At 46.6% G+C, this 26,288-nt stretch overlaps 2 protein-coding genes and 1 long non-coding RNA gene across 3 annotated transcripts in view; 1 reads left to right on the top strand and 2 right to left on the bottom strand.

Moving 5' to 3' along the window:
• The first annotated feature begins 1,755 nt into the window (after window positions 1–1,755).
• LOC128419921 (disintegrin and metalloproteinase domain-containing protein 21-like) lies at window positions 1,756–4,298 on the top strand. The gene has a single exon (XM_053401214.1). The coding sequence runs from the start codon at window positions 1,756–1,758 to the stop codon at window positions 4,009–4,011; it is 2,256 nt and encodes a 751-aa protein (XP_053257189.1). The 3' UTR covers window positions 4,012–4,298.
• A 1,178-nt stretch (window positions 4,299–5,476) lies between these two features.
• Window positions 5,477–26,288, bottom strand: part of TMEM116 (transmembrane protein 116) — a 32,864-nt gene continuing 12,052 nt past the window's right edge. The window contains exons 5-11 of the mRNA XM_053401234.1: window positions 23,247–23,351; window positions 17,704–17,753; window positions 17,100–17,183; window positions 14,126–14,252; window positions 10,491–10,635; window positions 9,974–10,047; window positions 5,477–6,254 (exon numbers count right to left, since the gene is read on the bottom strand). Coding sequence (XP_053257209.1) covers window positions 6,045–6,254; window positions 9,974–10,047; window positions 10,491–10,635; window positions 14,126–14,252; window positions 17,100–17,183; window positions 17,704–17,753; window positions 23,247–23,351 — 795 coding nt within the window. The 3' untranslated portion in view covers window positions 5,477–6,044. The remainder of the gene's footprint in view (window positions 6,255–9,973; window positions 10,048–10,490; window positions 10,636–14,125; window positions 14,253–17,099; window positions 17,184–17,703; window positions 17,754–23,246; window positions 23,352–26,288) is intronic.
• LOC128419942 (uncharacterized) lies at window positions 6,416–7,541 on the bottom strand. The gene is made up of 2 exons (XR_008331944.1): window positions 7,056–7,541; window positions 6,416–6,628 (listed from the first exon to the last, which is right to left on the bottom strand). It is a non-coding gene; the product is annotated as an uncharacterized LOC128419942 (long non-coding RNA).

Below are 26,288 nucleotides of genomic sequence, written 5' to 3'. Positions count from 1 at the left end.
CCTGACATTTCGCCAACTCCACTTGTGGAGGTTCCACCCACAGCAGCGGTTCCAGGGGACTTGGTTTCAGCGCCACCTAGGGTCACGCCACAGCCTCAGCAAGAATCGGGCAGCCCAACGGACCTGGGTACTGCTCCCCGGCAGTCTGGCAGAGTTTCCAAGCGCCCAACTTATTTAAAGGACTATGTTGTTGGACATGTAATACTGTTGGTCTAATGGAAGTATGTGAAATGTAACCGATATGCTTTTGTGCCTAATTGAACCAATGTGTAGTGCTGTATATAAGGAAACCATTACGATGGTAACTAACGCCTTATCTCGGTGTTATGTGCTGAAGTTCTCACCCTGGGCCAGCAGGGGGATACTGTGGATAAGTGTTCAAATAAGGGATCGAAAGTGATGTTCAGTGATTGGATAGTTTTAGAAAGTTGTAGCAATTATGTGTACTGGAGCTCTATATAAGCAGGCTGACTGAGCCCTTCAGCTCAGTTCCTGTTCTGACCTCTGAAAAAAGAAGAGCTGTTTGAAGAATCGCTGTGTCATCTGATATGTTCACCCACAACTTAACAGGGACAACATTTGCCTGCCTCCAGTCTGTAGGGACTTCACCTGCTCTCCAGGAATTCTCAAAAATTATAGACAGAGGCTCTGAGATTACATTCTCAAACCCCTTTAGTACCCTTGGGTACAGCTCATTAGACCCTGGAGCTTTTAATTTGTTTAACGTAGCTAGGTGTTCCTTTCCCACCACTTCTCCTATATTGGGCTGCAGTTCCCGCCTTTCATTGTTTTCTCCCCTCAGTGGACTTACCACTTGCTTGTTCTTCCTGCTGCTTTGAACATAGCCAAATAAACCTTTATTGCGTGGCAAGTCCCCCTCCCCCCTTGAGAAATAAATACACAGGACACGGTATTTAAGGTTAATGGGCGAAAACAGCCACAACTTTATTGATTGCAGGAATTGAGCGGTATTGGCTTAGGCCTATTGGCTATCAGCTGGAGAGGCGAAGAGAGGGCGGTCCTCGGGCGCGCCGGGCATAAATAGCCCAGGCCACACACACACACCCCCGACCAGCCCATTGGCTAGGCAGGGAGATGACACGCGTGAGGATTCCTTCATTCTTGCGGGGGCTGTGAGCCAGCCCCCGTGTGCATGGGGAGGGCGTGGGCCCGCAACCCCACCTCCTCTTCAGTTCGGAAGTGGCTTTATTATCTTTCACCTCTCTTGCAAGCCTGAGATCATTCTGAGCTTTAGCCCGCCTGACCTTTCCCCCTGTCACAGTTGGCTACTCATGTATACTCTTCCTTCACAATTCCCCTTTAAGCCCACAGTGTGAATTTGGCCTAGGTTAGCCCTCTTGGCCAGGATTCCAGCAATAAGTGGGTCCGGATCCACATCGAGAATAGCAAACAGCTGCTCTCTACCGTGTTCCGTGCTCTTCCAATGCCCACCTGCCTCAGCAGATGGAATGTCCATATTCAAATAGCATGAGAAACCGTTAGCCTGGTCATGGAATTTCCCACCACAGGAGAGGACAGTTGAACTGGCATGGTGGTTCTTCCTCCCTCTTTGTCATCTCCTTTGTCATCTAGAAGTCTCTGGAAATACACTTTAGAAGATTAAATGAGAATTCCTGGGACTAGAGGAATATAATTATTGGGGTATCTTCCTCTCTTTGGTGTCCACCCTTCTTCCTTTTGGTCCTTCTTATCACCCAAAAAGGTGACCACAACCGCTTCTGAGAAGAGAAAATCATGGCACATGGCAGTGGTGGCCTCCACAAATGGCTGGTTCTGCAGTTGACGAATCCTGTTATTTTGCTGGGGTTCCTCCTTCCCACCAGCTCATTTCCTGCTCCTGAGTATACGTCGTATGAAGTGATCACCCCAAGGCAGTTGGTGCTTTGGGGAGGGAAAGCCAAGAAGAATGAACTTTCCTATATCCTCAATGTATCAGGAAAGGACTACGTCATTCAGTTGAAGCCCAGGAAGCCCGACTTCCTGGTCAAAAACCTCCCACTCTTCACATACAGTTCCCAGGGCAGACGGATCGAAAGTCATCCCTACATCCCTGTTGAATGCTACCACGAAGGGCATGTGGATGGCGTAGCCAATTCGCTTGTGGTTCTGAAGACCTGCTCTGGCTTGACAGGATTCCTAAGTATCAGAGACAGAAATTATGGCATAGAGCCTTTCCACGATTCTTCAACTTTTCAGCACCTTCTCTACCTGATCAACGAACCAAAGCCTTGTATGTGTGGAATGAGAGCTCCAGTTGCAAAGCGTCAGGCAGAAGAACTGAGGGCGGAAAGAGGGACCCGGCGTGACCCAAGGCACCCAAAATACATTGAGCTGTACATTGTTGTGGACGAGAAGCTGTTTCAGTTTGAAGGTGCCAATGAAACCAGGATGGCATACCTCATTTTGGACATAGTTAACTTAATGGGTGTGCACTTCCAGGAGCTGCACACAAGTATTGTCCTGATTGGACTGGAGATCTGGAACAGAGGCAACCCTTTCGAGGTTACAAATGAGGTTGGGTTGCTTCTGAATAATTTCAACAGCTGGAGAGTGAACGGTCTTGCGAAGTGGATGAAGCACGACACAGCCCTGTTGCTCACTCACCAGGAGTTCGAGCACACCCTCGGGAAGTCATATGGTAATGCCATCTGCAGGCCAAGCTATTCTGCAGGGGTTTTGAGCTACTTGCAGAAGAATCCAATTCTCTTTTCAAGGGCCATGTCCCATGAGTTGGGTCATCACATGGGGCTTGAACACGACGAATCCAACTGTGTTTGTGGAGGATACAAAACCTGTGTCATGCATTCGTACAAGGCAGAAACGAACAAGTTCAGCAACTGCAGCATTCACACTTTTGCAGAACTTGTGCTGGAAGGGAACCTGGACTGCCTGAACAACAGGCCCCAAAAGATACCACCTATCAAGCATTGTGGCAATGGAGTGTTGGATAAGGGAGAAGAATGCGACTGCGGCGGCACGCAGAGGTGCAAGCAGAATCTTTGCTGCAACCCTGACTGCACCTTGAAGCCACGTGCACAATGCTCTTCTGGGCCATGTTGTAAAAACTGTCACTTCCTTCCAAGTGGAGACCTTTGTCGAATTCAGATCAATGAGTGTGACCTTCCTGAGTACTGTAGTGGGAAATCTGAGTGGTGCCCCAATGATGTGTACATGCAAGACGGGACGCCGTGCAGCAAACTCGATTCCCATTGTTATGCCAAGCAGTGTTGGACTCACAACTACCTGTGCGCCAGGATCTTTGGCTATGGAGCCACAGCGGCTCCAGCATCCTGCTTTCAGTCTCGGAATAGTGTGGGGGATGCGTATGGCAACTGTGGCAGGGATTGGACAGGAGGTACTTTTGTGAAATGCCAGCCTCAAGACGTAAAGTGCGGGAGAGTTCAGTGTACCAACGTCAGAAACATACCTTCAATGCCACACTATGCCGTGACTCCCACTGAGTTGTCAGGCACTAGCGCTAGCTGCTGGAGTGTGGCCTACCATGGCGGGACAGATTTTGTGGATCTCGGAATGGTGCCTGATGGCACTCCATGTGGCCCTGGGAAACTCTGCAAGAACCATACGTGCATTTTCAGGAAGAAGGCAGTGTGTGATCCCAACAAAAAGTGCAATGACAGAGGTGTTTGTAACAACCTCAATAACTGCCACTGCAACAGTGGCTGGGCCCCTCCAAACTGCATGTTTTGGGGGTCTGGGGGAAGCATCGATGGTGGGTATCCAAGGCAGAACTGGAGCACAAAAGTCGTGAAACAAACTTTTGAAACAGTGATCCCTCTAGGAGTCCTGGTTCTTGCCGCTATCACTTTTATTGTGCCAAGGCTGCGGAAGCTACCAGAATGGTGTAGGCAATTCACCAGCTCACGGGTTGGAGGGAATCTGCAAGGCAGCAGCCTAGATGTTGACCAAGTTGATTCCTGTCGCGTTTGCAAAGTAAAGGAAGGATTGAACTCTACAGATTCCAAAGAGTAATGCTTGTGGACATTTCAAGGCATCCTTGGACCTCCTGTTAAGACATCGACTGCACTCCAAAGCATCTATAATAAAGCAGAGGTTGGTGGCAAGTGGACTCCAGTTCCCATCATCCCTGGCTGTTGACCATGCTGTGCCAGTGGCTGATGGGAACTGTAGTTCAGCCATATGTCGGGGCGGCGCACATGCTCCCTCATCCCAGAAATAAATTTCCCCTGTATATAGTCCTTATAATAGGAGCAATTGTAATACGGTCTTTGCTCTAATAAAATTTGCATTTTCCCCCAGTTGCAAAAGCCTTAAGAAGAATGCACTGAAATAGTTTAATGAAATCAAATGTTTCATTCCGTGCTGTGTAACCTAGCAGTAGTAAAACAGTTTGTCCTTGTTGGGTGACTAACTCAGAACTTCAAGGACCATTAAGTGTCATTTCACTAGCATTTAGGAACTGGGTTTGCACAATTAACCATGTGTACAAACTTGGCTTTCCCTCACTCGCCCTTTTCATCCAGGGTGAAACAGCAAAGACATAACAGGAGAAGAGTCCTGGCGAGTCAGGCCAATGGCCCATCAAGTCCAACATCATGTTCTTACAGTGGCCAAACAGAGGCATGTGGTAAACCCACAAGCAGGACCTGAGCACAAGATTCTCTTATTGCAATTTGATGGCCAGGGCTGAGGGCAGTTTTGGTTCAAAGCGGCTGGAGGACACCATGTTGGCCAAAACTGAGCTTAGGCTGAGCAAATGATGGAAGAGAGACATGCTTATATGGCCGCCCAAACTTGCCCAGGAGGGAGTCCCATTGCAGGGGTGGCACTTGCTTCCAAGTAAGCATGCAGAGATGTGCACAACTCGCAATGTATTCAAAGGGCCCCCTCCGTGTGTACAAGCGTACACACACACCACACACGATGGTGTGGTGTGTGTATGAGTCAGTGATAGCGCAGTAGTTAGAGAGCTGGACTAGGTCTGGGAGAGACTTGGGTTCGAATCCCCACTCAGACACGAAGCTCACGGGGTGGCTCTTGTGCCAGTCACAGTAGCTTTGCCTAACCTACCTCACAGGGTTGTCGTAAGGATAAAGTGGGGAGGAGTAGGAGGTAAGCCAGCTTGAGCTCCTGGGAGGAAAGATGAGATACAAGAAGAAGAAGAAGAAGAAGGGTAGTTTGGATTTGATATCCCGCTTTATCACTACCTTAAGGAGTCTCAAAGCAGCTAACAATCTCCTTTCCCTTCCTCCCCCACAACAAACACTCTGTGAGGTGAGTGGGGCTGAGAGACTTCAGAGAAGTGTGACTGGCCCAAGGTCACCCAGCAGCTGCATGTGGAGGAGCGGGGAATCGAACCCGGTTCACCAGATTACGAGTCCACCGCTCTTAAGCACTACACCACACTGGCTCATATAAATGTTAACAGTAGTAGTAGTAGTAATAATAATAATAATAATATCCAAGACAATAAATGCCACATGTTCCCTTTTGTCTTTACTGTTGAGTGGAAAACGACAAAAACAAGCAGCTCTGAGGAAGAAAAGGTCGGCCCCACAGCAGCCTATTATCACACACATCCAGATTCCAACACAGTCCTGGAATAATCTCCTGTACAGGAACGGCTGCAGAATTAAAAGAGGCTCCCCCTCGCCCATATAAGTAACGGTTGTCAAACACACCATCCAGGTCCCATGACGAAGCCTCAGTTTTCCTGCTCCACCAAAAGGCTCATTGGGGAGAGGTTGCCGTTGCTGCCGCCGCTGGCCCATCGCAGTCTTGCTCCTTGTGTAGACCAGTCCTTTTTTGAATGCCAAAGTTATTGGCCGTTCCCTCCCACCTGATAGGTTACAGGGCGCTGGACTGGATAAGGTCTCTTTAACTTGGCAGGGCATGGGTGGGATCAGGTGGGGAGCCTGGTGGGCCAAGGTGGCTGGGCTGCCCACCTTCCCCTCTGGCAATACGTGGCAGTGAGGAGGGTGCCAAAGGAGTGGGAGGAGAGAGTTTCGGGTGCTCAGCCAGAGGGACTCCAAAAGCTCCCTTGCTCACAGCGCCGTGGAGCCCGCAGCGGACTTGGCCTCCACCTGGCGTCCAGCAGCGGGCAGCGTGCTTTCGTAGAACCTCTTCTGGGACCGCAGGAGCGGCGTCTGGGTCTCGCCGTCTTGGCAGGCCCTGCGCTTCATGCAGCGGAACGTATGCTGGGTCCAGCAGTAAACAGCGCAGTTCAGGAGGCCCTGGGATGACGCTGTCAGGGCCTAGGAGAGAGATGGGGAGACGGGCGGGTCAGTGGCTGCAGCAGAACTGGAGAGCAGCAAAATTCCAGTTGAAGCAGCAGAATACGGTGGTGCCATTTCAATCAGCTCTTTCCCACCCCCTCAAGACCATGAGGACTACCACCTTAATTTACTCTTTAAGGGGGGAAGGAACACAACGCAGCACTAAACCCCTTGATCTGCATGCTGAAGGTCTTGGGTTCAATCCCTGACACCTCCAGGTAGGTCTGGGAGGGACCCTTGCCTGAAAGCCACTGGTCCAACTCCATGAAATACCGTATTTTTCGCTTTATAGGACACACCGGGCCATAGGACGCACTGGACCATAGGAGGGGGAGAACAGGAAAAAAAATATTCTCCCCCTCTCTGCTCAGCGCCCCTACAGCGAAGCGGCAGGATAAATGGAGCCCCTTCCATTTCTCCTCCCGCTTGGCTGAAGGGGCGCTGCGCAGCTCTTCCTCTCGGCTGAAGCCAGGAGAGTCTTGCTCTCCCGGCTTCAGCAAAAGGAACCCGAAGCCTTTGGAGCGCATCGTGAGGTCCCGCTGTGCTCGAAAGGCTTCAGGGATAGCCACCTGAAGCCTTTGGAGCGCAGCGGGAACTCGTGCTGCACTCCAAAGGCTTCAGGTTCCTTTCGCTGATCGACCCCTCTCGCTCTCCAGGCTTCAGCGAAAGCAACACGAAGCCTCCAGAGCGCGGAGGGAGTGCTCCCTCTGCGCTTCGGAGGCTTCGCGTTGCTATCGCTGAAGCCAAGGAGCCTGCATTCGCTCCATAGGACGCACACACATGTCCCCTTAATTTTTGGAGGGGGAAAAGTGCGTCCTATAGAGTGAAAAATACGGTACTTTGCTTTCATGTTGAGGCCTAGTCCGTTTCCAGCCTCTCTGGAGTCTCCTATCCTCACTGTTGCTGCTGTTTACTGTGCTTTTCTTCGGCTATCACCCTGTTTTCCTCCCTTAAATGTATTCCGTCTCCTTATCCACATCTTTAAACAGACAAAAAGGCCTCCTCTGAAATTGTTTGCCTCAGCTTTCCCCCCCTTTTCGTACCTTCCGCATTCGAAACAAGGTGCTCTACCGCTGCCCCTCCCCAATAGAAATCTTTGACATGAAATAACATGAATAGTGCCCCCGACTCTCCTTGGGTTGTCATGGACCTGTTGCTCATCCTCTCAGCCTGACATACCTCACAGGGTTGGCGTTAGAATAAAATGGCAACACAGGGAGGGGGGACAGTGTAGATTGTCATCTGAGAAGATACTGGGGTAGAAATCCCATAAACTGAGTGGCCCCAAAGAGCAGCCACCTCCACCCCCCAAAAAAAATCCCCATTTGCTTTTCAGAAGGAGCATCCAGTGCCATTTTGAAAGACGAGTAGAACCTGCAACAAAATGTTGCAGCGGGGTTCAACACACTGCAGCCCCTTTTGCTCGCCTCCTGGAAAAGGCCTAGTTAAGCATGACAGTTCCATTTCCTTCTCCATCCTGTTTTTTCTATTAAAAAAAAAACCCACCTGCCCAAAAGCAAAAGTCGATCAGCATTGTGTAGCTCCTGAACATGCTCAGTAGACTTGCCAGGTTAGGAGCACCCCCGTCCCCATAGATTTCAGGGCCCAAACTTGAGACCTGGGGGGTGGAGGGGGTGCTGGTGATTATCTCTGCCCTCCCTCCCACCACTGAGCCCTGAAGATGAAAAGAGGGGGGAGCAGAGGCGGGCAGGACCCTACAAGCCTAGGCAATAAGTTGTAGCCAGCTCACACAGGGCTGAAGCGAACAAGCTGTATGCAGAGTTGTCTTCATAAAAAATCATTTTTGAAAAAGGCACTCTCACCCAGCTGGAGATGACATGAAAACCTGTTCCTGTCTTCCCTGGGCTGTTTTAGCATTCCCCTACCCCAACATAACGGGACACAGGTGGCGCTGTGGGTTAAACCACAGAGCCTGGGACTTGCCGATCAGAAGGTTGGCTGTTCGAATCCCCGCAACGGGGTGAGCTCCCATTGCTCGGTCCCTGCTCCTGCCAACCTAGCAGTTCAAAAGCACTTCAAAGTGTAAGCAGATAAATAGGTACCGCTCCGTGGAAAGGTAAATGGCGTTTCCGTGTGCTGCTGTGGTTCGCCAGAAGCAGCTTAGTCATGCTGGCCACATGACCCAGAAGCTGTACGCCGGCTCCTTTGGCCAATAAAGCGAGATGAGCACCGCAACCCCAGAGTCGGTCATGGCTGGACCTAATGGTCAGAGGTCCCTTTACCTTTACTCCAACATATTTTCTGAACTTCTGCAAACTTTGAGTGATGCTTTCCTCTCTCTTGGAAGGTGGACGGTGCAATTGGCAGGTGGAGAATGAGTTTGTTATTAGTTTTTAGGATTCATTTTAATGTGGCTTTATTACCCCAGCTGCAGTCGGGGCAAGGGGCCCACCGTGCAGGGCTAGCCCATAGGTCCCATTGTCCACAGCGCTGGTCATATCAGTGGTGCCGTCAGGGGTTGACCTGAGGCTCACATTGTTTGTTTTATTTTTATTTATTTTCCTTGCATTGACAGCTTCCGTCATGGAGCCCAGAGGGATCCAAATGTGGCTCCCACGCAATCACTGTGGGATGTAATCCATGAGAGGCAGTCAAGTACAACATTCCTTGTAACGCTAGAGAAGACATGCGAGGGAATGTTTGGTCCAGCCAGTCAAAACTTCCTGTTCCTCCTGGCTGGAGCATCCTTCCTTTTGCATGTGATAGAAGGTGGGCGTGACTTTACCTGTCCAGGTAACAAAAGGACAAGTCACACAGCTCCCCTCTTTCTCTTTGACTTCCTTCATCGTTTGACCAGCTTCTAGCTAGGACTGCTCTGCTAGCTCTCAGCTAGCAGCAGCACTGGGATTATTCCCCCATATGGGGTAGATCCACATGTACATATTGGTAACTAAGTTTGCCTTCAGGGATCCAACTGTGAACTGATGTGAGTAAACTTGTTTTTATCATCTTTGAATAAGATTGTGGCATCTTTATTCTTTTTAAGAAGGATTCAAGGGAATTTACCAGGAACGTACAATTCAATCTGAGACAGGTTGAATTGTATAATAGTGAGAGGCTCACACGAGACTGCAACCAGTTATTTGCTGTGCATGAGAAGAGGAATGTAAACTCTGCTAAGGAAAGGAAATTGCTAGCACGTTAGGAAGGATATTAATAAACAATATATCCTCTCCTGCCACCCTGAACATTCCCACAATCACTTGCTCAGGCATTGACAAGGCCCAGACCTGCTTGTTTTCAGCAAGGTAACAGGGCTGCTCGCATTTGAATTTGTATTTCTCAGAACCGTATTCAATTTAAAAATAAACAACAACTGCACATAAAACCATGCAATGAAAACCATATAAAAATGTTAAAATCAGAAATCGGATAACTGTTGTGGGGGCGGGGAATGCATTCTTAATTGCCTGCATAAGCCTGATGGAAAAGAAAAAAATTTCAGCGGGCATTGAAAACCTGGCACAAAAAGGCGCCTGCTAAATCTCTAGTGGCGCAGAGTTCCACAGGACTGGGCCAACAACACTAAAGTCTCTGCTTCTTGTTGTTGTCAAATTTTCGTCATAAACTCGGGGCACAAGCAAAGACTCTCCTGCAGGTGATCGAGGGTTCAGGCGATCTCTGAGTTACCCGGGACCTAAGTTGTTCAGGGCTTCAAAGATTAACACAATGCTTACCTCTAAAACACAAAATCCCATGTACGGCCTGGTGTGCTCCAAAGATGTCAGTCTGAAGATTCCAAGGATAAAGGCTGGAAAAATCAAAAGGGGAGGACTCAGTCACCAATAATATCACATCGCTGTAGCCCCAAAGTGACTTCAGTAAGGCACAGCTAGGTGTTTTTATTTCCCCAGCCAATTATTTGTTTTACTTATTAAACCTGCATCCTCTCAAAGAAATCCCAAAACTTCAAAACTTTAAAGCAGGCTTCCTCAACCTCAGCACTCCAGATGTTTTCAGACTACAATTCCCATCATCACCTGCCCCTAATTTTCCAGAATGCTTTTTTTGTGGGTTATCGGGAGAAAAGGTAAGAAGGAACATTGTTTTATTTATTTCCTTTAAATTAACTTATCTGAGAGGGCAAGCCACAGATATATCTATATCTACTTATCCGGGGGTAACTCTCATGGACTTTCTAGACACGTAACAAGGCAGACTGTCAAAGGCAGGGCATTCCCCAGCTTTCCTTACCTGGACCCCAGCAGCAAAAAAATATCATGGGGTACAAAAACACTCTTTGCTCTACCATCTTAATCATCGCCCACTCCTGATCGCCCACGTAGCCGGTTGAATTCAGAAACCTCTTGTACAGCGCTCTGGCTTGGAGAAGCAAAACCTGCAGAAAAACCAAAACCAGTTATCAGAATCTACTACAGTCATAGCTCATGTTACGGATGCTTCAGGTTACATGTTTTCGGGTTACGGACTGCGGGAAACCCGGAAGTACCGGAACAGGTTACTTCTGGGTTTCGCCGCTCGCACATGTGCAGAAACGCTGAATTGCGCATGCACAGAAGCGCCAAATTGCGCCTGTGCAGACGTGGTGCTTCAGGATGTGAATGATGCGGGTTGCGGACGTGCCTCCATCACGAATTACGTCCGCAACCCGAGGTTCCACTGTAGTTCCTCCTGATCGCGTTTAATGAGGAGGGCTTGGGCTCTAAGCCTCAGGCAGCAATGAAGCCCAGGATTAAATACACCCTGACTTCCTCAGAGGAAGGTGTTGCTAGAAATCTCACTAACATGAGCAATACACTCAATGTGTAAATAAAATAAAATTCAGCACAACCTTCTCTTATAATAGCAATGAAGTAGATGAAACAGGTAGCACTAAAAATACAGCAAAATCGCATCTGGCATGTGAGTTACATTTAGGGCTGGGCGATATATTGATACAGCATCCAAAACTGGTTTGAAGTCTATACTGTGATATCGGCGTCATAGTTTTAGACCTGGCAACATATCGCAAAACATGACGTGAAGCCAGCCAATGCCTCTACATAGCTCCAGCCTTATTTCAGACTACGTGATATATCGGTATATTGCTATGTTTAGCTGGTGATATATTGCGATGTTGAAAACCAGATATTGAACAGCCCCATATATGCAAAACCACATATACTTGATCCGCCCTCCTGTGACCCTCCTTACTTTCCTGAGCCAGCACGAGAGCAGACCTTACCCTCCAAGCAAGGCAGAGAGCTTTTAAGCACTTTGCTTTCCTTAATGGGCACGTCTCATTCAGCACACAAGCTCTGAGATGGCCTCACGAGATCTCATAGGGCCATTTAAGTTCCCGTGAAATCTCATGAGAGCCCAGTAGACAACGTGGGGTGCTTAAAAGCTCTTTCCACATCAGGAAAACACAGCACAAAATGAGCTTTTTACGCTCTCCACCTTGCATGCAATTAATTTGCAAGGTTTCAATTTGCAGGGTTGAAATTGTGGAAGTCAATTGCCCATAAGATGCAATTGCATTGTATTGCAAAAATGGTATCTCACACCGATACGCCCATCCAACATTGGCTCTTCCTAGTCTTCAAAATGCTAGAGAACGTTGGGGTCTCATCAGCATGTGGTGGGCATGTGGGAAAGTGGCTCAGTTCCAGGAAGAATTTGTTGAAATAAAAGCAAATACTGAACCAAACACGTCTAAATATCCAGAGCTGGCTCTGCTCAGCCTTTCTGCACGAGGTAGCACTAAGTTACAGTTCAAACCCCTGGTGGCCAGGCTCGTAATAATGAAATGCTGGAAGAATCTGGGGGGGGGGGGGCTGCTTCTTTGACAAACTGGTACAATGCAGTATGTTAAGCAGCACTTGTGGAAAAATTGACTAACAGAATAAAATTCACATATGGTTTAAAGCACAAAGACTCTTTTGCAATAGACAGGGACAGCTTTATTATGTACACAGCTAAAAATGAAAACAGAGGACTCCCTTCACATTATGAAATTGTTGGGTAAGCATAAACTGTATAGTTATGGGTTTGCAGGGAGCAAGGGTCTCCTAAAATTCCTGGGTGCCCGGTTCTCCCCACAGTTTCTGAAATTAGTAAATGAGGGGTTCGGTCAAATTATTTGGCAAGGCCTAAAAAATAAGTCAAGCCAGCTTCCTCAGGAGATTGGCGGAGAGAGGTGCCATTGAAGAACAAAAACAGGCGATGGCAGAAAAGGCGGGACATTCAGTTTCAGGCAAGAAAGGGGATAGACTCCAGCTGTGTGTTAGTTTGCAAAAAGCAACAGCAGAGCTGGGAGAGGGAGGCTGCCAGGATTACAGAGAGTGATGTCATCCCAGGAAAAAAAGATCTATGATTCCATGATTCTACTGTGGGGAGTTTGTGGGGAGTGTTGTCCCAAACTAGGGTTTCCCGAAGTCTCACCACCTGCGCTGCCTGCTCCCCCTTTCCATTTTAAGCCTGGTGGAATAGGCCCTACGGTCCCTCTGGGTTGCAACACCAATCTGTAGCTCAGTGATACTGGATAGTTTTAGAAAATTTACAGTTACGTTGTACTGGAGCTCTATATAAGCAGGCCGACTGAACCCTTCAGTTCAGTTCTGTTCTGGCCTGTGAATAAACAAGAGCTGTTTGAAGAATCGCTGTGTCGTCTGATATGTTCACCCATGACTTAACACTGGCGACGAAGGTGGGGTCGATGGACATCAGAGCACAGCCAGATGCGGCCACCCTCTAAGCTGAATCACTGAGCTGAATCACTGAACGTCATTTTCGATCCCTTATTTGCATAACTATCTACAGTATCCCCCTGCTGGCCCAGGGTGAGAACTTCAGTAAAACTTCATGCAAAAGGTCCCAGGTTCAGTCCCCGACAGCATCTCCAGGCAGGGCTTGGGCGAGAACCCAGTCCAAAACCCCAGAGAGCTGCTGCCAGTCAGTGTAGGAAATATTGATCCAGATGGGCCAATGATCTGTACAAGGCAGCTTCCCATGTTCTGCCAGCTGATCCTAAGGGCCTCAAGGCTTGACTCGCCAGTCCAGCCAACTTGTCTCGTGCCTGAGTCTTTCCCATGGGTACTGCTTTGGGTCTTGATCTCTGCCTAGTTTTGATTCTATGCCCCTATCTCTGGCCCTTCTTGCTGTTCCAGAACCTGAATCCCTCCTCGAAATAAAATAAAAAAATTCTTCCAGTAGCACGTTGTTGTTGTTTAGTCGTTTAGTTGTGTACGACTCTTCGTAACCCCCTGGACCAGAGCACGCCAGGCACTTCTGTCTTCCACTGCCTCCCGCAGTTTGGTCAAACTTATGCTGGTAGCTTCGAGAACACTGTCCAACCATCTCGTCCTCTGTCGTCCCCTTCTCCTTGTGTCCTCCATCTTTCCCAACATCAGGGTCTTTTCCAGGGAGTCTTCTCTTCTCATGAGGTGGCCAAAGTATTGGAGCCTCAGCTTCACGATCTGTCCTTCCAGTGAGCACTCAGGGCTGATTTCCTTAAGAATGGAGAGGTTTGATCTTCTTGCAGTCCATGGGACTCTCAAGAGTCTCCTCCAGCACCATAAGGTATGAGCTTTCGTGTGCATGCACACTTCTTCAGATACCTTATCTAAAGAAGTGTGCATGCACATGAAAGCTCATACCAATAACAAACCAACTGTTCCTAAGGTGTTACTGGAAGAAATTTTTTTATTTTGTTTCGACTACGGCAGACCAACACAGCTACCTATCTGTAACTGAATCCCTCCTGTTTTAGACCCCACCCTGGCTTCTAGAATACCTCCCTGCCCACACCTGAAATTCCAGATCACCTGGAGCCCAGCTCTGCTTTTCCTGAGGCCAACTTTTTTGCAATCAGCACCTATGTCTCTTACCAGGATAGCAATGAAGCTGGCCAGGAATGAGATGAAAAACACTCCGATGCCGTAAGAGAACATCACACTGCACGGATGTTGATGGGGACCGGTGATGAACTTGACTTCCGTGTGCATCAAGAGGCACCTGCCAGACAGAAAGGAGATAGAAGGTCCATAAATAGCAACACCCTAGAGGTCCTGGGCCCTAAGGAAGTCAGATTAGCCTCAACCAGAGCCAGGGCCTTCTCAACACTGGCTCCGGCCTGGTGGAACGCTCTGCCTCATGAGACCAGGGCCCTGAAGGATCTGATTTCTTTCTGCAGGGCCTGTAAGACAGAGTTGTTCTGCCTGGCCTTTGACTTGGAATCAACTTGATTCCCTCCCCCTCTTTCTTTTCTTTTCTCCTTCTGTGAGGGAACTCCTATTTGGGGACTTCCCTGGCTTTTTTCTGGCCCACGTAGGACCAGTCTGGATAGTTGGCCTTGGTGAAGATTTGACGTTTTCATCCCCAAAATGTTTCTGATTTGAGTTTCTACTGAAATGAGGCTGCATTTTAATGTTGTATTTTAATCTTGTTTTTAAGTTGTATTTTAATTAATTGTTTTTATACCTGGTGTTAGCCGCCCTGAGTCCGGTATTGGCTGGGGAGGGTGGGGTATAAATAAAAGTTATTATTATTATTATTTATTATTAGAAGGGGACCCTAGTCCCTGACAAAGCACAATATGGACTCACAGTCCAGTGGGACAGGCTGTAGAGGCTCACACAGGCAGGGCCAATCATTGTCAAAAGGAGGCACCCCAAGTAGCCTGGTCGCTGTAGCCCATGAGTGGATAACCTCGAGACTGGATTACTGCAACACGCTCAATGTCGGGCTGCCCTTGGAAGCTTCCGCTGGTGGCCAGAGTGCTGATGGGGCCCCTGGCTGACATCTCAAACTGGGCCAGGTCCAAGCTCCTTGTATTATTTTACAAAGCCCTGAATGACACAGGTCCAGGGCATCTCAGGGTCCAACTGAACACTTATATCCCAGCTTGATCACTGAGATCACCTGCAGGAACGTCGTAGTTGGCGAGGCTCATCTGAGATCGACACAGAAGCGAGCCTTTAGTGTCATTAGCCAGCTCCTGCGTAAGACTCTGCCAAGAGAGATTCAAACATTCACCTTTTATACTAATTCTCAAATGTTTACTGGAAACTTTTCTTTGCAGCCAGGCTTTTTTCCTTTCTGTTAAAAAATGTATTTTTCTTTTTATTTATTTAAACATTTATTTATTTATTTATTTATTTATTTATAGACACACAAGAACAGAAGAACAACAAAACTGAATGAAAACTAAAATTAAACATACGCACAAAATTCAAATTTGGTTGTTTCATGCACATTCCGCGGGGAAAATATATGATTGGTGTTGTGGGGGTGGTAATAAGATATGTAAACAGAGATGTTTTGTTTATAAATATAAGTGAAATTTTCACTTAAAGCTGTAAGAGCTGGTGGAATGGTCTTCCTCAAGAGGTTGTGGACTCTCCTTCCTTGGAGGTTTTTAAACAGAGGTTGGATGGCCATCTGTCATGGATGCTTTAGCCGAGTTTCCTGCATTGTAGGGGGTTGGACTAAATGACCCTCAGGATCGCATTCTATGATTCTATGATTCCTAAGAGTCATTTGGACCTTGTAATCATTAATATACAAAATTAAAATTTGCAACATATTTGAAAATGAAGCTTTTTTTGTTTGCTCTCTACTGTACCTTGATTTTTTAGTTATTTTTTTCAGCAGTAACTGCAGACCAGATTTAGCTATACCATAAATCCTTAGTTAATCCCTCTAAATACTTCTATTTTCTTGTGATAACCCTCCTGGCCTCTAACAATTAATACATATTCAATTCCATAGGGACGCAGGTGGCGCTGTGGGTTAAACCACAGAGCCTAGGACTTGCCGATCAGAAGGTTGGCGGTTCGAATTCCTGTGACGGGGTGAGCTCCCGTTGCTCGGTCCCAGCTCCTGCCCACCTAGCAGTTCGAAAGCACATCAAAGTGCAAGTAGATAAATAGGTACCGCTCCGGCGGGAAGGTAAACGGCGTTTCCGTGTGCTGTTCTGGCTCGCCAGAAGTGGCTTAGTCATGCTGGCCACATGGCCAATAAAGCGAGATGAGCGCCGCAACCCCAGAGTTGTCTGCGACTGGACCTAATGGTCAGGGGCCCCTTTACCTTTACCTTATATCCTCAGTAATGCTAAGTATTCCCAGTAATAAGTATCCCCAGAAATACTAAGCAGTATTCTGCTTATGAAGAAAATTAAGAAGCATTTTCCGTAATAGTCAGCTGATGAAGTGTTTAAATTGTTGTTTGGCTTTTAATATGCTATCATTGTTGCAAACCGCTTTGATTTTTTTAAAAAAAATGAAATTGCGGTATGCAGATAGTTTTGCAATGGCTAAATAAATGTCTAATTGTTAGAGGGCTCCATTCAATGCTGTGGAAGGTGCAGTCTTGATTCATTCAGCAGGTATTTCGCAATTCTATTGTTGTACCCTTATGTAAGATGAGGACTGGTGCTTCAGAGGGGTCCACAAAACCAAAGCCTGGATCCCCAATGGAAGTAATGACATCAAACAAAAACTTGACAGGTGGGGAAGAAACAGACATGCCTGAGTTGAATTCGCAGGATCATGCCCAACATCAAAATAACCAGGTGAGCTAAAAGGAACAGCCGATTCCTCTAGACAATCATCTTCAGGAATCTGAGCACTCTGTAAATCCTTTGGAAGAGGATTTTCTCAGCTCTTTTAGGAATCTCCCTCAGGAAGAGCAACAAACAGTTATCAAGAGGCTTGATCTTATGAGCCAGACAATGAAAGAGATTAAAGAATCGGAGGTAGAGACTGACAATAGACCCAATGGCCACAACAGAATGATAACTATAGAACCACCGGAGTGCTGGATTCATTCAGCAACAACTGAAGTGCGGTCAGGTTGACTCACCCATGTTCCGCAGTGAAGTTCTGATAACATTCGTAATAGTTGCCCAGCCCAAACACGGGAACCATCAGTAAGAGAGGGACAGAGCTGGAAGAAGAAATGGACAGCATCCCAGTTAAGACAGGTCTCCCGTAAATCTTCTTTCCAGGGACAACAAAGAAACAGGATTGCTCACAGTCCAGAGTGAGTGGATATCCGAATCTGCTTCATATGGAATCAGATATTTGGGCCCCCTTTGACTACACCATACATTTAAAGCACCACATTTAAAGCACTACCACTTTAAACAATCTTGGCTTCCCCAAAGAATTATGGGAGCTGTAGTTTCTTAAGAGGGCTGGTAGTTAGTTGTTAGGAGACCCCCATTCTCCTCCCAGAGCTGCCATTCCCAGAGTTCCTTGGGCATGGAGACTTAACTGTTAAACGAACTCTGGGAATTATAGTGTAATAAGAGAGGAAGAAAAACCTTTCTTTACCAACCTTCTCCACTAACCACATTGTTGTTTGCTTGGCTGCTTAAATATATACTACTTTTCCTTTTTTAAAAACAAAACCAAACCTTTCTTTCTGAATGGAGGAAGCCCTATTCCAAACCATTTAAACTTACCCAGACAAAAAGATAGCTGTTCGGCCAATGTGATTTACGTAGCTTATAATCTACAAAAGAAAGAAAAAACCACACACAAGGGATTTAACTGCTTCGTATAGTTTTGACACAAGACGGGGAGTCACTGTTTTGATATGCATAAAACAATTGCGTGTGACAGTAATCCATCATCTTACGCTCATTTGACTTGCACAATTTCAACCACACACGGATGGAGGTGGGCTGGCTCAAATTGCACAAGTCAATTCTCAAGGAAGTTGGAGAGTTTAGCAGCTCTTTCCACACCGAGCCTGCTTGGGCCTACCAAGTTGTTGGCTTCCATCCATCTTGGGAGACAATGGAGGAGTGAAGCTTTGGGAATGGAGTCAAGCTGTTGGAAAGTTGCAGCGCTTGCTGTGGCTGTAGAGACCAAGGTGGGAGAGATATGTTTTGTTGCAACTGGGGCAATGAAGGTGTCCAGTTGTGCTGCTGCAGATGCACTATGGCGTTTCTTCTTTCTGCACTCTGTACTCTCTGTTTACTGGGTGCAAAAAGAGCTTTTAAGCTCTCCATTTTGCTTGGAAGAGCAAGGCCCGCTCAGTGTGCCAGTTCTGGGATGCTCTCGCAAGATCTCGTGGGGCAATCTGAGATTTCTCATGAGTATTCCTAGCTATTCATATGCTGAATTTTCAGGATGACATTTTAAGGGGGGGGGGTGAAGCACACACACATGCAGAATTGTAGGGAAGTGAACTTAAGACTGAACAGTGGTACCTTGGAAGCCGAATGGAATCCGTTCCGGAAGTCCGTTTGACTTCTAAAACATTCGGGAACCAAGGAAGCTCCAGCAGCCAATCAGAAATCAAGGAAGCCACATTGGACATTCGGGTTCCAAAAGAACATTGGCAAACCGGAACACTCACTTCCAGGTTTGTAGCGTTCAGGAGCCAAAACGTTCGACTCGCAAGTCATTCATTAACCAAGGTACAACTGTACTGGAAAAAGAGACACTGATTTGACAGATTCCTCCATCACTCATCCCACGGAAGGGTCATGAGCGAAAGCAAGGAAGCAGGCTGCAGGAACCTGCAGTGGGGTTACATAGAGGTCAAGATAGGTGTTATTCCAGCCACTGGGAAGTTTAAAGTAAGGGCTAACAGTGTTGGGTTTCCAGGCCATGCCAAATGCCAACATCTGGTGTTTGTGTCCTAAGAGATCTTCCCACCTTCTAAGCTAATTCTTGCCTTCAGAAAGTGCCTCTTAGTTTAGCAAGAAACTCCATCCTTGCCATTTGAACCCATTGATTTGATCCTCTCTTCTGGAGCAGTAGAAAACAAGCTCGCTCCATCTTCCACATGGCAGCCCTTCAGATGTTTGAAGATGGCTCTCATATCTCCTCTCAAGACTCATCTTCTCCAGGCTAAACATCCCCAACTCCCTCAACCATTCCTCATATGATTTGCAGACCCTTTCCTCCTGAGTCTTGTGGCTGCTTTGGGTACCCAGGCACACACGACACTGTGGGTTTGTGGTCCAGGCCCAAATCCTTAGGTGCCTGGGGGCAGCTTGACCTCAGCATCTCCAGCTATTGGGGGGGAAGGGGTGTGGGTGGGTAGTACAGTGGTACCTTGGGTTAAGAACTTAATTCATTCTGGAGGTCTGTTCTTAACCTGAAACTGTTCTTAACCTGAAGCACCATTTTTGGTAATGGGGCCTCCCGCTGAGCTGCGCCGCTGCTGCACGATTTTTGTTCTCATCCTGAAGCAAAGTTCTAAATCCAAGGTAATATTTCTGGGTTAGCGGAGTCTGTAACCTGAAGTGTATATAACCTGAAGCGTATGTAACCCGAGGTACCACTGTAGATGCTTGAGAACCAGGAGGAAGAGGCTGACAAGGGAATATCCCAGACCAAGGAGACAAATAACTTGTTATGCAAAGGGAGTGTTTCCCATTCCCCCCCCCCTTCTTTCTCTTTCAGACCTTGATTTATGGGCAGCACTCATAAGAGGAGGCAAAAGTTGACAGAAGAGAAAGAGGAAGTAAGTGAAGGTGAAAAGAGAGAAAGAGAAAGAAACAGAGAGAGAGAGAGAGAGAGAGAGAGAGAGAGAGACCTGCCTCAATCAGCCTGGCCAATGCTGGGAGTTGTAGTTCGCAACGAAGGGGGAGAAATTTGCTACTCCTTGCATTTTAATGCAAACTCTTCCCAACGCACAACTCACAAACTCCACCCTCATCAGGCCTCCTCTTCCCCAATTTGTCCAATTTGTCTTTTAAAGCCATCCAAGTTGGCGGGCATTCCTGCCTCGCCTGGAAGTGAGTTCCATTCTTTAACCATGTGTTGCGCGAAGAAGGACTTTACTGAATCTGTTCTGAATCTTACAGCATTCAGCTTCATTAGATGTCTACGAGTTCTTGTGTTAGGAGAGAGGGAGAGAAATGTTTCTTCACCAGCTCTTTGGTTGTTGCCATTGGTAGGTAACTGGAAATGCTTTAGGTAAAGGTAAAGGGATCCCTGACCATTAGGTCCAGTCGTAGCTGACTCTGGGGTTGCGGTGCTCATCTCGCTTTATTGGCCAAGCGTATAGCTTCCGGGTCATGTGGCCAGCATGAATAAGCCGCTTCTGGTGAACCAGAGCAGTGCACGTAAATGCCGTTTACCTTCCCGCCAGAGTGGTACCTATTTATCTACTTGTACTTTGACGTGCTTTCGAACTGCTAGGTTGGCAGGAGCTGGGACCGAGCAACAGGAGCTCACCCCGTCGCGGGGATTCGAACCGCCAACCTTCTGATCGCCAAGCCCTAGGCTCTGTGGTTTAACCCACAGCACCACCTTTGTCCCTTGCTTTACCAACCTAGCAATCCAGCTCACAAATCGTGCCGCTGCCTCCACCTGCAGAAAGTACACAGAGGGCTCCTTGTGTTCCGTGAGACAGCGGTGTCCATTCTGAGTTGAGCCAGTTGTGGAGGGACTGCTGATCACAGAGCAGGTGAAGTATTTACTTAGGTTTGTCTTTTTCTGAGAACTGTGTCCCTCTGTTCCCAAACAGTGACGCTCGCTCCTCAAGAGTGTTGTTCGAGGGCAGATGATGGCAAGGGAGTGGTTTTGCGTCCGCCTCTTCCAGGACAACCTGCTCTGCTCAGGTTACTGACACTGCAAACAGCAACCATTCCTTTGCGGACCACCCTAGACAACGCCCACCAAACATTACATGGCTATGCATGGATGCAAGTCTATGCGTCACTTTCCCATCAGGGAGCGGATTAGCAGGTACAAGACAAGCCCAGACTCCATGGCTTTTCCCCAACAGACACTCAGAATTTTCTCAGAATAGCGTGAATCTCACATCAAGGATCAATGCTTGAGATCCAAAGTATTTGTAGTAGCCTGATGTAGGAGGCTATATCACATGATGCAGGTCATATGATTGTATGTCTCAGGCCAGTTATGGTTTTTCCCCTCTAGTAGATCATTAACCAAAAGAGCAAACATCTTACTTGCTTTTTTAATAATGCTCCCTGCAACTCTGTGTTCAGGATACCAAGGAAGGTGCCAAACCGGCCAGCAATATAACATATATAATATGTTATATAATATATTGTATAACATATATAATATGAAGAAGCCGTGGTGGAAGGGAAAGAAACTACAAGCAGGTAAGATGTCCATTAAACTTTGGAGAGCCTCCATGGGCACGCACCATGTTATTAGGGTTATACACTTATACACACCACACCACAATCTCACAAAAAATGTCCCCAGCCCTGAATGAAAAGAAAATAGAAGGGAATCACTCCTGGAATTTGCAAGCATCAAATCCATGTTCTCTAAGAATGTTTGAAGAGCCTTTTGGATCAGGGAAAAAACAATGCTGTCCAGGGTTGTAAAGGCTGCGGAGAGAATAATTGGGTGCACTCTTCCCACCTTGGATCAAATCTATGCTTCCAGGTGCCATAAGAAAGCTGCAGAGATAGCGCAGGATAGTGCGCACCCCGGAAATGATCTCTTTCAGCTTCTGCCTTCTGGAAGAAGGTACAGGGTTATAAAGACCAGGACTAGCCGCCTGAGAAACAGTTTCTATCCAAATACGATTTTGGTTTTAAAAGCAGTGTAAGGAGTCTCTATGGGAGTGTATTGTATTTTAAAATGGGGTATCAGAGTTTTTAGGGGGCTAACCAGGCTGGAATAGCTGGGATAGTAGACTTGTTGGTTTCTGAACGTCGTATGTAGATTTTTTCAATTTCGTTGTTCTGTATGGGACAATGATTATAAAGATTATCGTATCGTTCTCACAGCAACCACCCAGATGCCTGTGGGAAACAGGACCCAAAGACAAGAGTGCTTTCTCTGCCTGTGTGCTCCAGCAGAGCATTTCTGCTTCTGACTGCGGAGCATAGCCATTGTGGCTAGTAGCCATTGATAGCCTTTTCCTCTGTGAATTTGTCTAATCCTCTTTTAAACCCATCCAAGCTGGTGGTCATCACTGCCTCCGGTGGGAAGGAGTTCCATAGGACGGCATGAATTTTGGTAATTATTAATTTTAAGTGTGTGTGTGTGTGTGTTCATTGCATTTAGGTCCCATCTTTTCCTCCAAGGAGCTCAAGGTGGCGGACACGGTTCCCCTTGTCATTTAATCCCCACCAGGTAGGTTAGGCTAAGAAGCAATTACTGGCCCAACATCGCCCAGTGAACTTAATGGCTGAGTGGGGATTCGAACCCTTGTCTCCCAAGTTCTAGTCCAAAACTCTAACCATTATGCGCCACACTCCAATACAAAACCTACACCCATATACATTTTTCTTATATGAAGCTGCCCATCTTTCCCCAATCAGTGATACCATGGTTTAAGAACAATTTACCATATTTTTTGCTCTATAAGACACACCAGGCCACAAGACGCACCTAGTTTTTGGAGGAGGAAAACAAGAAAAAAAATATTCTGAATCTCAGAAGCCAGAACAGCAAGAGGGATCGCTGCGCAGTGAAAGCAGCAATCCCTCTTGCTATTTTGGCTTCTGGGATAGCTGCACAGCCTGCATTCGCTCCATAAGACACACACACAATTCCCCTTACTTTTTAGGAGGGAAAAAGTGAGTCTCATAGAGCAAGAAATACGGTAGTTTATGAACAACTTGGATTAAGAACGCTGCAAACCCAGAAGTAGGTGTTTTGGTTTGTGAACTTTGCCTTGGAATAAGAACGTGTTTCGCTTCCTGTTGAGCGTGTTCCATTTGTAAATTGAGTCCCCCGCTGCTATGGGAAAGCACGCCTTGGTTCAAGAACGCTTTGGTTTAAGAACGGACTTCTGGAATGGATTAAGTTTGTAAACCAAGATACCACTGTATGGCCTTCCCTGCCAGTGAGTCTTTAGGGTCATCGTGGACCACTCTGCCTTTTCTTCAAAGCATCATAACAGCACAGTATCTGTTTTAATGTTTTGCATTTTGCTATTGCGCCCTGACTCTCTGCTTGCGATTTCTTTGTCATAATCTGTGTGAATCGCATAGCTTTTACCGCACGAAGTTATTCTTAAAAATATACAAGCTGTTACCAAAACGAAATTTACCTGGGGTGGCCGGTTTTGTAGATTCTGGTTGTATTTCATCTTCAGGTCTATGTAAAGGTGCCAAGTGTAATTGACAGTATACAAGAAGGAGGCAACATAGAAGATCTGGAAAAAGGAGGAACATGGTTGGGCAACATGGATGACCCACAATTCTGCAATCACACCATGTATAAACTTGGGATCTGTGCAAGTATGGAATCCTCTACTCAGCTAAGCTCCCTCCAGGCCATTGGGATTTCATTAAGAACTGCCTGCATGCTGTCAAAATGATTTTCATCATTTTAGAAGCCACTTGCTTCTAAAAAATAAAAATAAAACGTGCCATTTTCAGGATGCTGAATTCTGGGACACATACACAAATGACACAGAATTGCAGAATATGAAGTGGCTATTTGCATTTTAAAATGACTGGCATATTCTTGGATTTTAAAATGGCTTTTCCAGCACCCACCTGCCATATTAACTATTCTAATAAGAACAAAATGACAAATCCAAAGGAAGAAAAGTTCTGCATATTAGTTCTGCATCTCTCAGCATGGAGTTTGAAGGCAGAAAGGGCTAAGGGCAGAAATAATTTGGCGGCCCCTACCCACCAGCATCCTTTTAAGAAAACAACATTAAAGGAACGTTTTAGAACTGTATCATATTATGAATACTATGAGGAAGAAGAGTTAAAGTTCCTCCTTTCATAACACCAAAATCCCGGGGGACCAGCTGATTGGCAGTAGATTTCGGATGGACAAAACAAAGCATTTGCGGAGAGGCAAGCTCTGTCATTTACGGGGGTCCTGTAAAAAAGCTTGTAAATTCTGGAAAACAGTTTTTACAACTACAGTGGTACCTCGGGTTAAGTAATTAATTCGTTCCGGAGGTCCGTTCTTAACCTGAAGAACCACTTTAGCTAATGGGGCCTCCTGCTGCTGCTGTGCCGTCACTGCACGATTTCTGTTCTTATCCTGAGGTAAAGTTCTTAACCTGAGGTATTATTTCTGGGTTAGCGGAGTCTGTAACCTGAAGCGTATGTAACTCGAGGTATGTAACCTGAAACACCACTTTAGCTAATGGGGTATATAACTTGAAACACCACTTTAGCTAATGGTGCCTCCTCCTGCTGCTGTGCCACCGGAGCACAGTTCTTAACCTGAGGTACTATTTATGGGTTAGCAGAGTCTGTAACCTGAAGCGTATGTAACCTGAAGCGTATGTAACCTGAAGCATATGTAACCCGAGGTACCACTGTACAGTGGTACCTCGGGTTACATACGCTTCAGGTTACAGACTCCACTAACCCACAAATAATACCTCGGGTTAAGAACTTTACCTCAGGATAAGAACAGAAATTGTGCAGTGACTGTGTAGCAGCAGCAGGAGGCCGCATTAGCTAAAGTGGTGCTTCAGGTTAAGAACAGTTTCAGGTTAAGAACAGACCTCCAGAACGAATTAAGTTCTTAACCCGAGGTACCACTGTATAAGCAAGTTTACACCACAGTCTGTAGTACCTGGCCCTACCCTGGCATTCTCCATCTGCAAATGGGGTGGAATACATGAGACCCTGGAACATCAAGGTTCAACCCTGAAACTGTTGGTGTCTTCAAATTGTTCTCCAACAGGAGAAAAAGACCTTAAGAACTTTTCTATAAGCAGTTCAAGTGTGGGGAGGAAAAGGCACATAACACCGGTCCTGAAAGACCTACATTGGCTCCCAGTACATTTCCAAGCACAAGTCAAAGTGTTGGTGCTGACCTTGAAAGCCCTAAGCGGCCTTGGTCCAGTATACCTGAAAGAGCGTCGCCACCTCCATTGTTCTGCCCGGACACTGAGGTCCAGCTCCAAGGGCCTTCTGGCGGTTCCCTCCCTGCGAGAAGTGAGGTTACAGGGAACCAGGCAGAGGGCCTTCTCGGTGGTGGCACCCGCCCAGTGGAACGCCCCCCCATCAGATGTCAAGGAAATAAACAACTATCTGACTTTTAGAAGACATCTGAAGGCAGCCCTGTTTAGGGAAGCTTTTAATGACTGGTGTTTTATATCGTATTTTTATTCTTTTGTTGGGAGCCCCCCAGAGTGGCTGGGGAAACCCAGCCAGATGGGCAGGGTAGAAATAACAAATTGAACTGAACTGAAAGGCATGGATAAGATAATCAGGGAGAGGGTTTTCAAAAGTGCACCAAGGAACTGCTATCTAGAATCAATCTGGATTGAAAACAGCATGCGGATGGCTACGAGATGCTCTGGATTGAAAGTTCATTTTAGTGCTCCAAACGGGGTCAGCGTGTATGCGGTTTATGTCTGACACCGCGGGGCTCTTCTGATATTTTTGTCCTGCCCTTTTCCCGCCAGTCATTATAACTGCTTTGCTTTCCTCCCATCCATTGTGCTGGCGAAATGGAGTGGAATTTTATTAAAAGCTTTCTAGGCCATTTGGATTTAATTGAGGGCAGGGAGGCGGGGGAGCAGGTAAATTGTACAACAGCCACACAAGGACCTTGTTGCATGTCAGTGGAGCATGGAATTCACATTTTGATGGGGTCATGAGAGGATCCTCAAAAACACAAATGGTTCTTTGGCAACTCTGGACAGGCGACTGGAGAGGACATGGAAAAAGCAGAGACAGCAAGCCGGGAGTGTTGCTGAGGGATGGCCCTGCTGGAGTTTGGTAAATATATTGCAGTGGCATGCAGAAAGAGATAGTGTGGCTAGACTGCTGGCAGGGTGGATAAAAATCAATGAGGTTTTTTTTTAAAAAAACTGGATTTTTAAAATTTAAATTGGATTTTTTTTTTTTTTGGTTTAAATCAGATTTTTTATTTCAATCAGTTTTTTTTTTTTGCTTTAAATCGGATTTTAAAAATAAAATGCTTTTGGAGGAAAAAACTTCCTAAAGATTTAAGTTACATTATAGTCCAAAGACTATTCATCAGGAAATAAGGATTTGATTTAAGTTTTTCACGTGTGCTAAAACTCAGTCTAAGGTGTTTTTTTAATCGTTTAACCACGTCAGTTAACAAATATGGATATATATGCTATAATGTTACTGTTTTAGTT

The sequence above is a fragment of the Podarcis raffonei genome, chromosome 8 (genome assembly GCF_027172205.1).
Source record: "Podarcis raffonei isolate rPodRaf1 chromosome 8, rPodRaf1.pri, whole genome shotgun sequence".
NCBI classification, from domain to species: domain Eukaryota; kingdom Metazoa; phylum Chordata; class Lepidosauria; order Squamata; family Lacertidae; genus Podarcis; species Podarcis raffonei.
The sequence above is the reverse complement of the archived record's forward strand: the minus strand, read 5'-3'. Positions and strand labels throughout refer to the sequence as shown.

Excerpts from the sequence above, each read along its gene's own strand:
- LOC128419921 (XM_053401214.1), top strand. The coding sequence starts at position 1,756 with ATGGCACATGGCAGTGGTGGCCTCCACAAATGGCTGGTTCTGCAGTTG.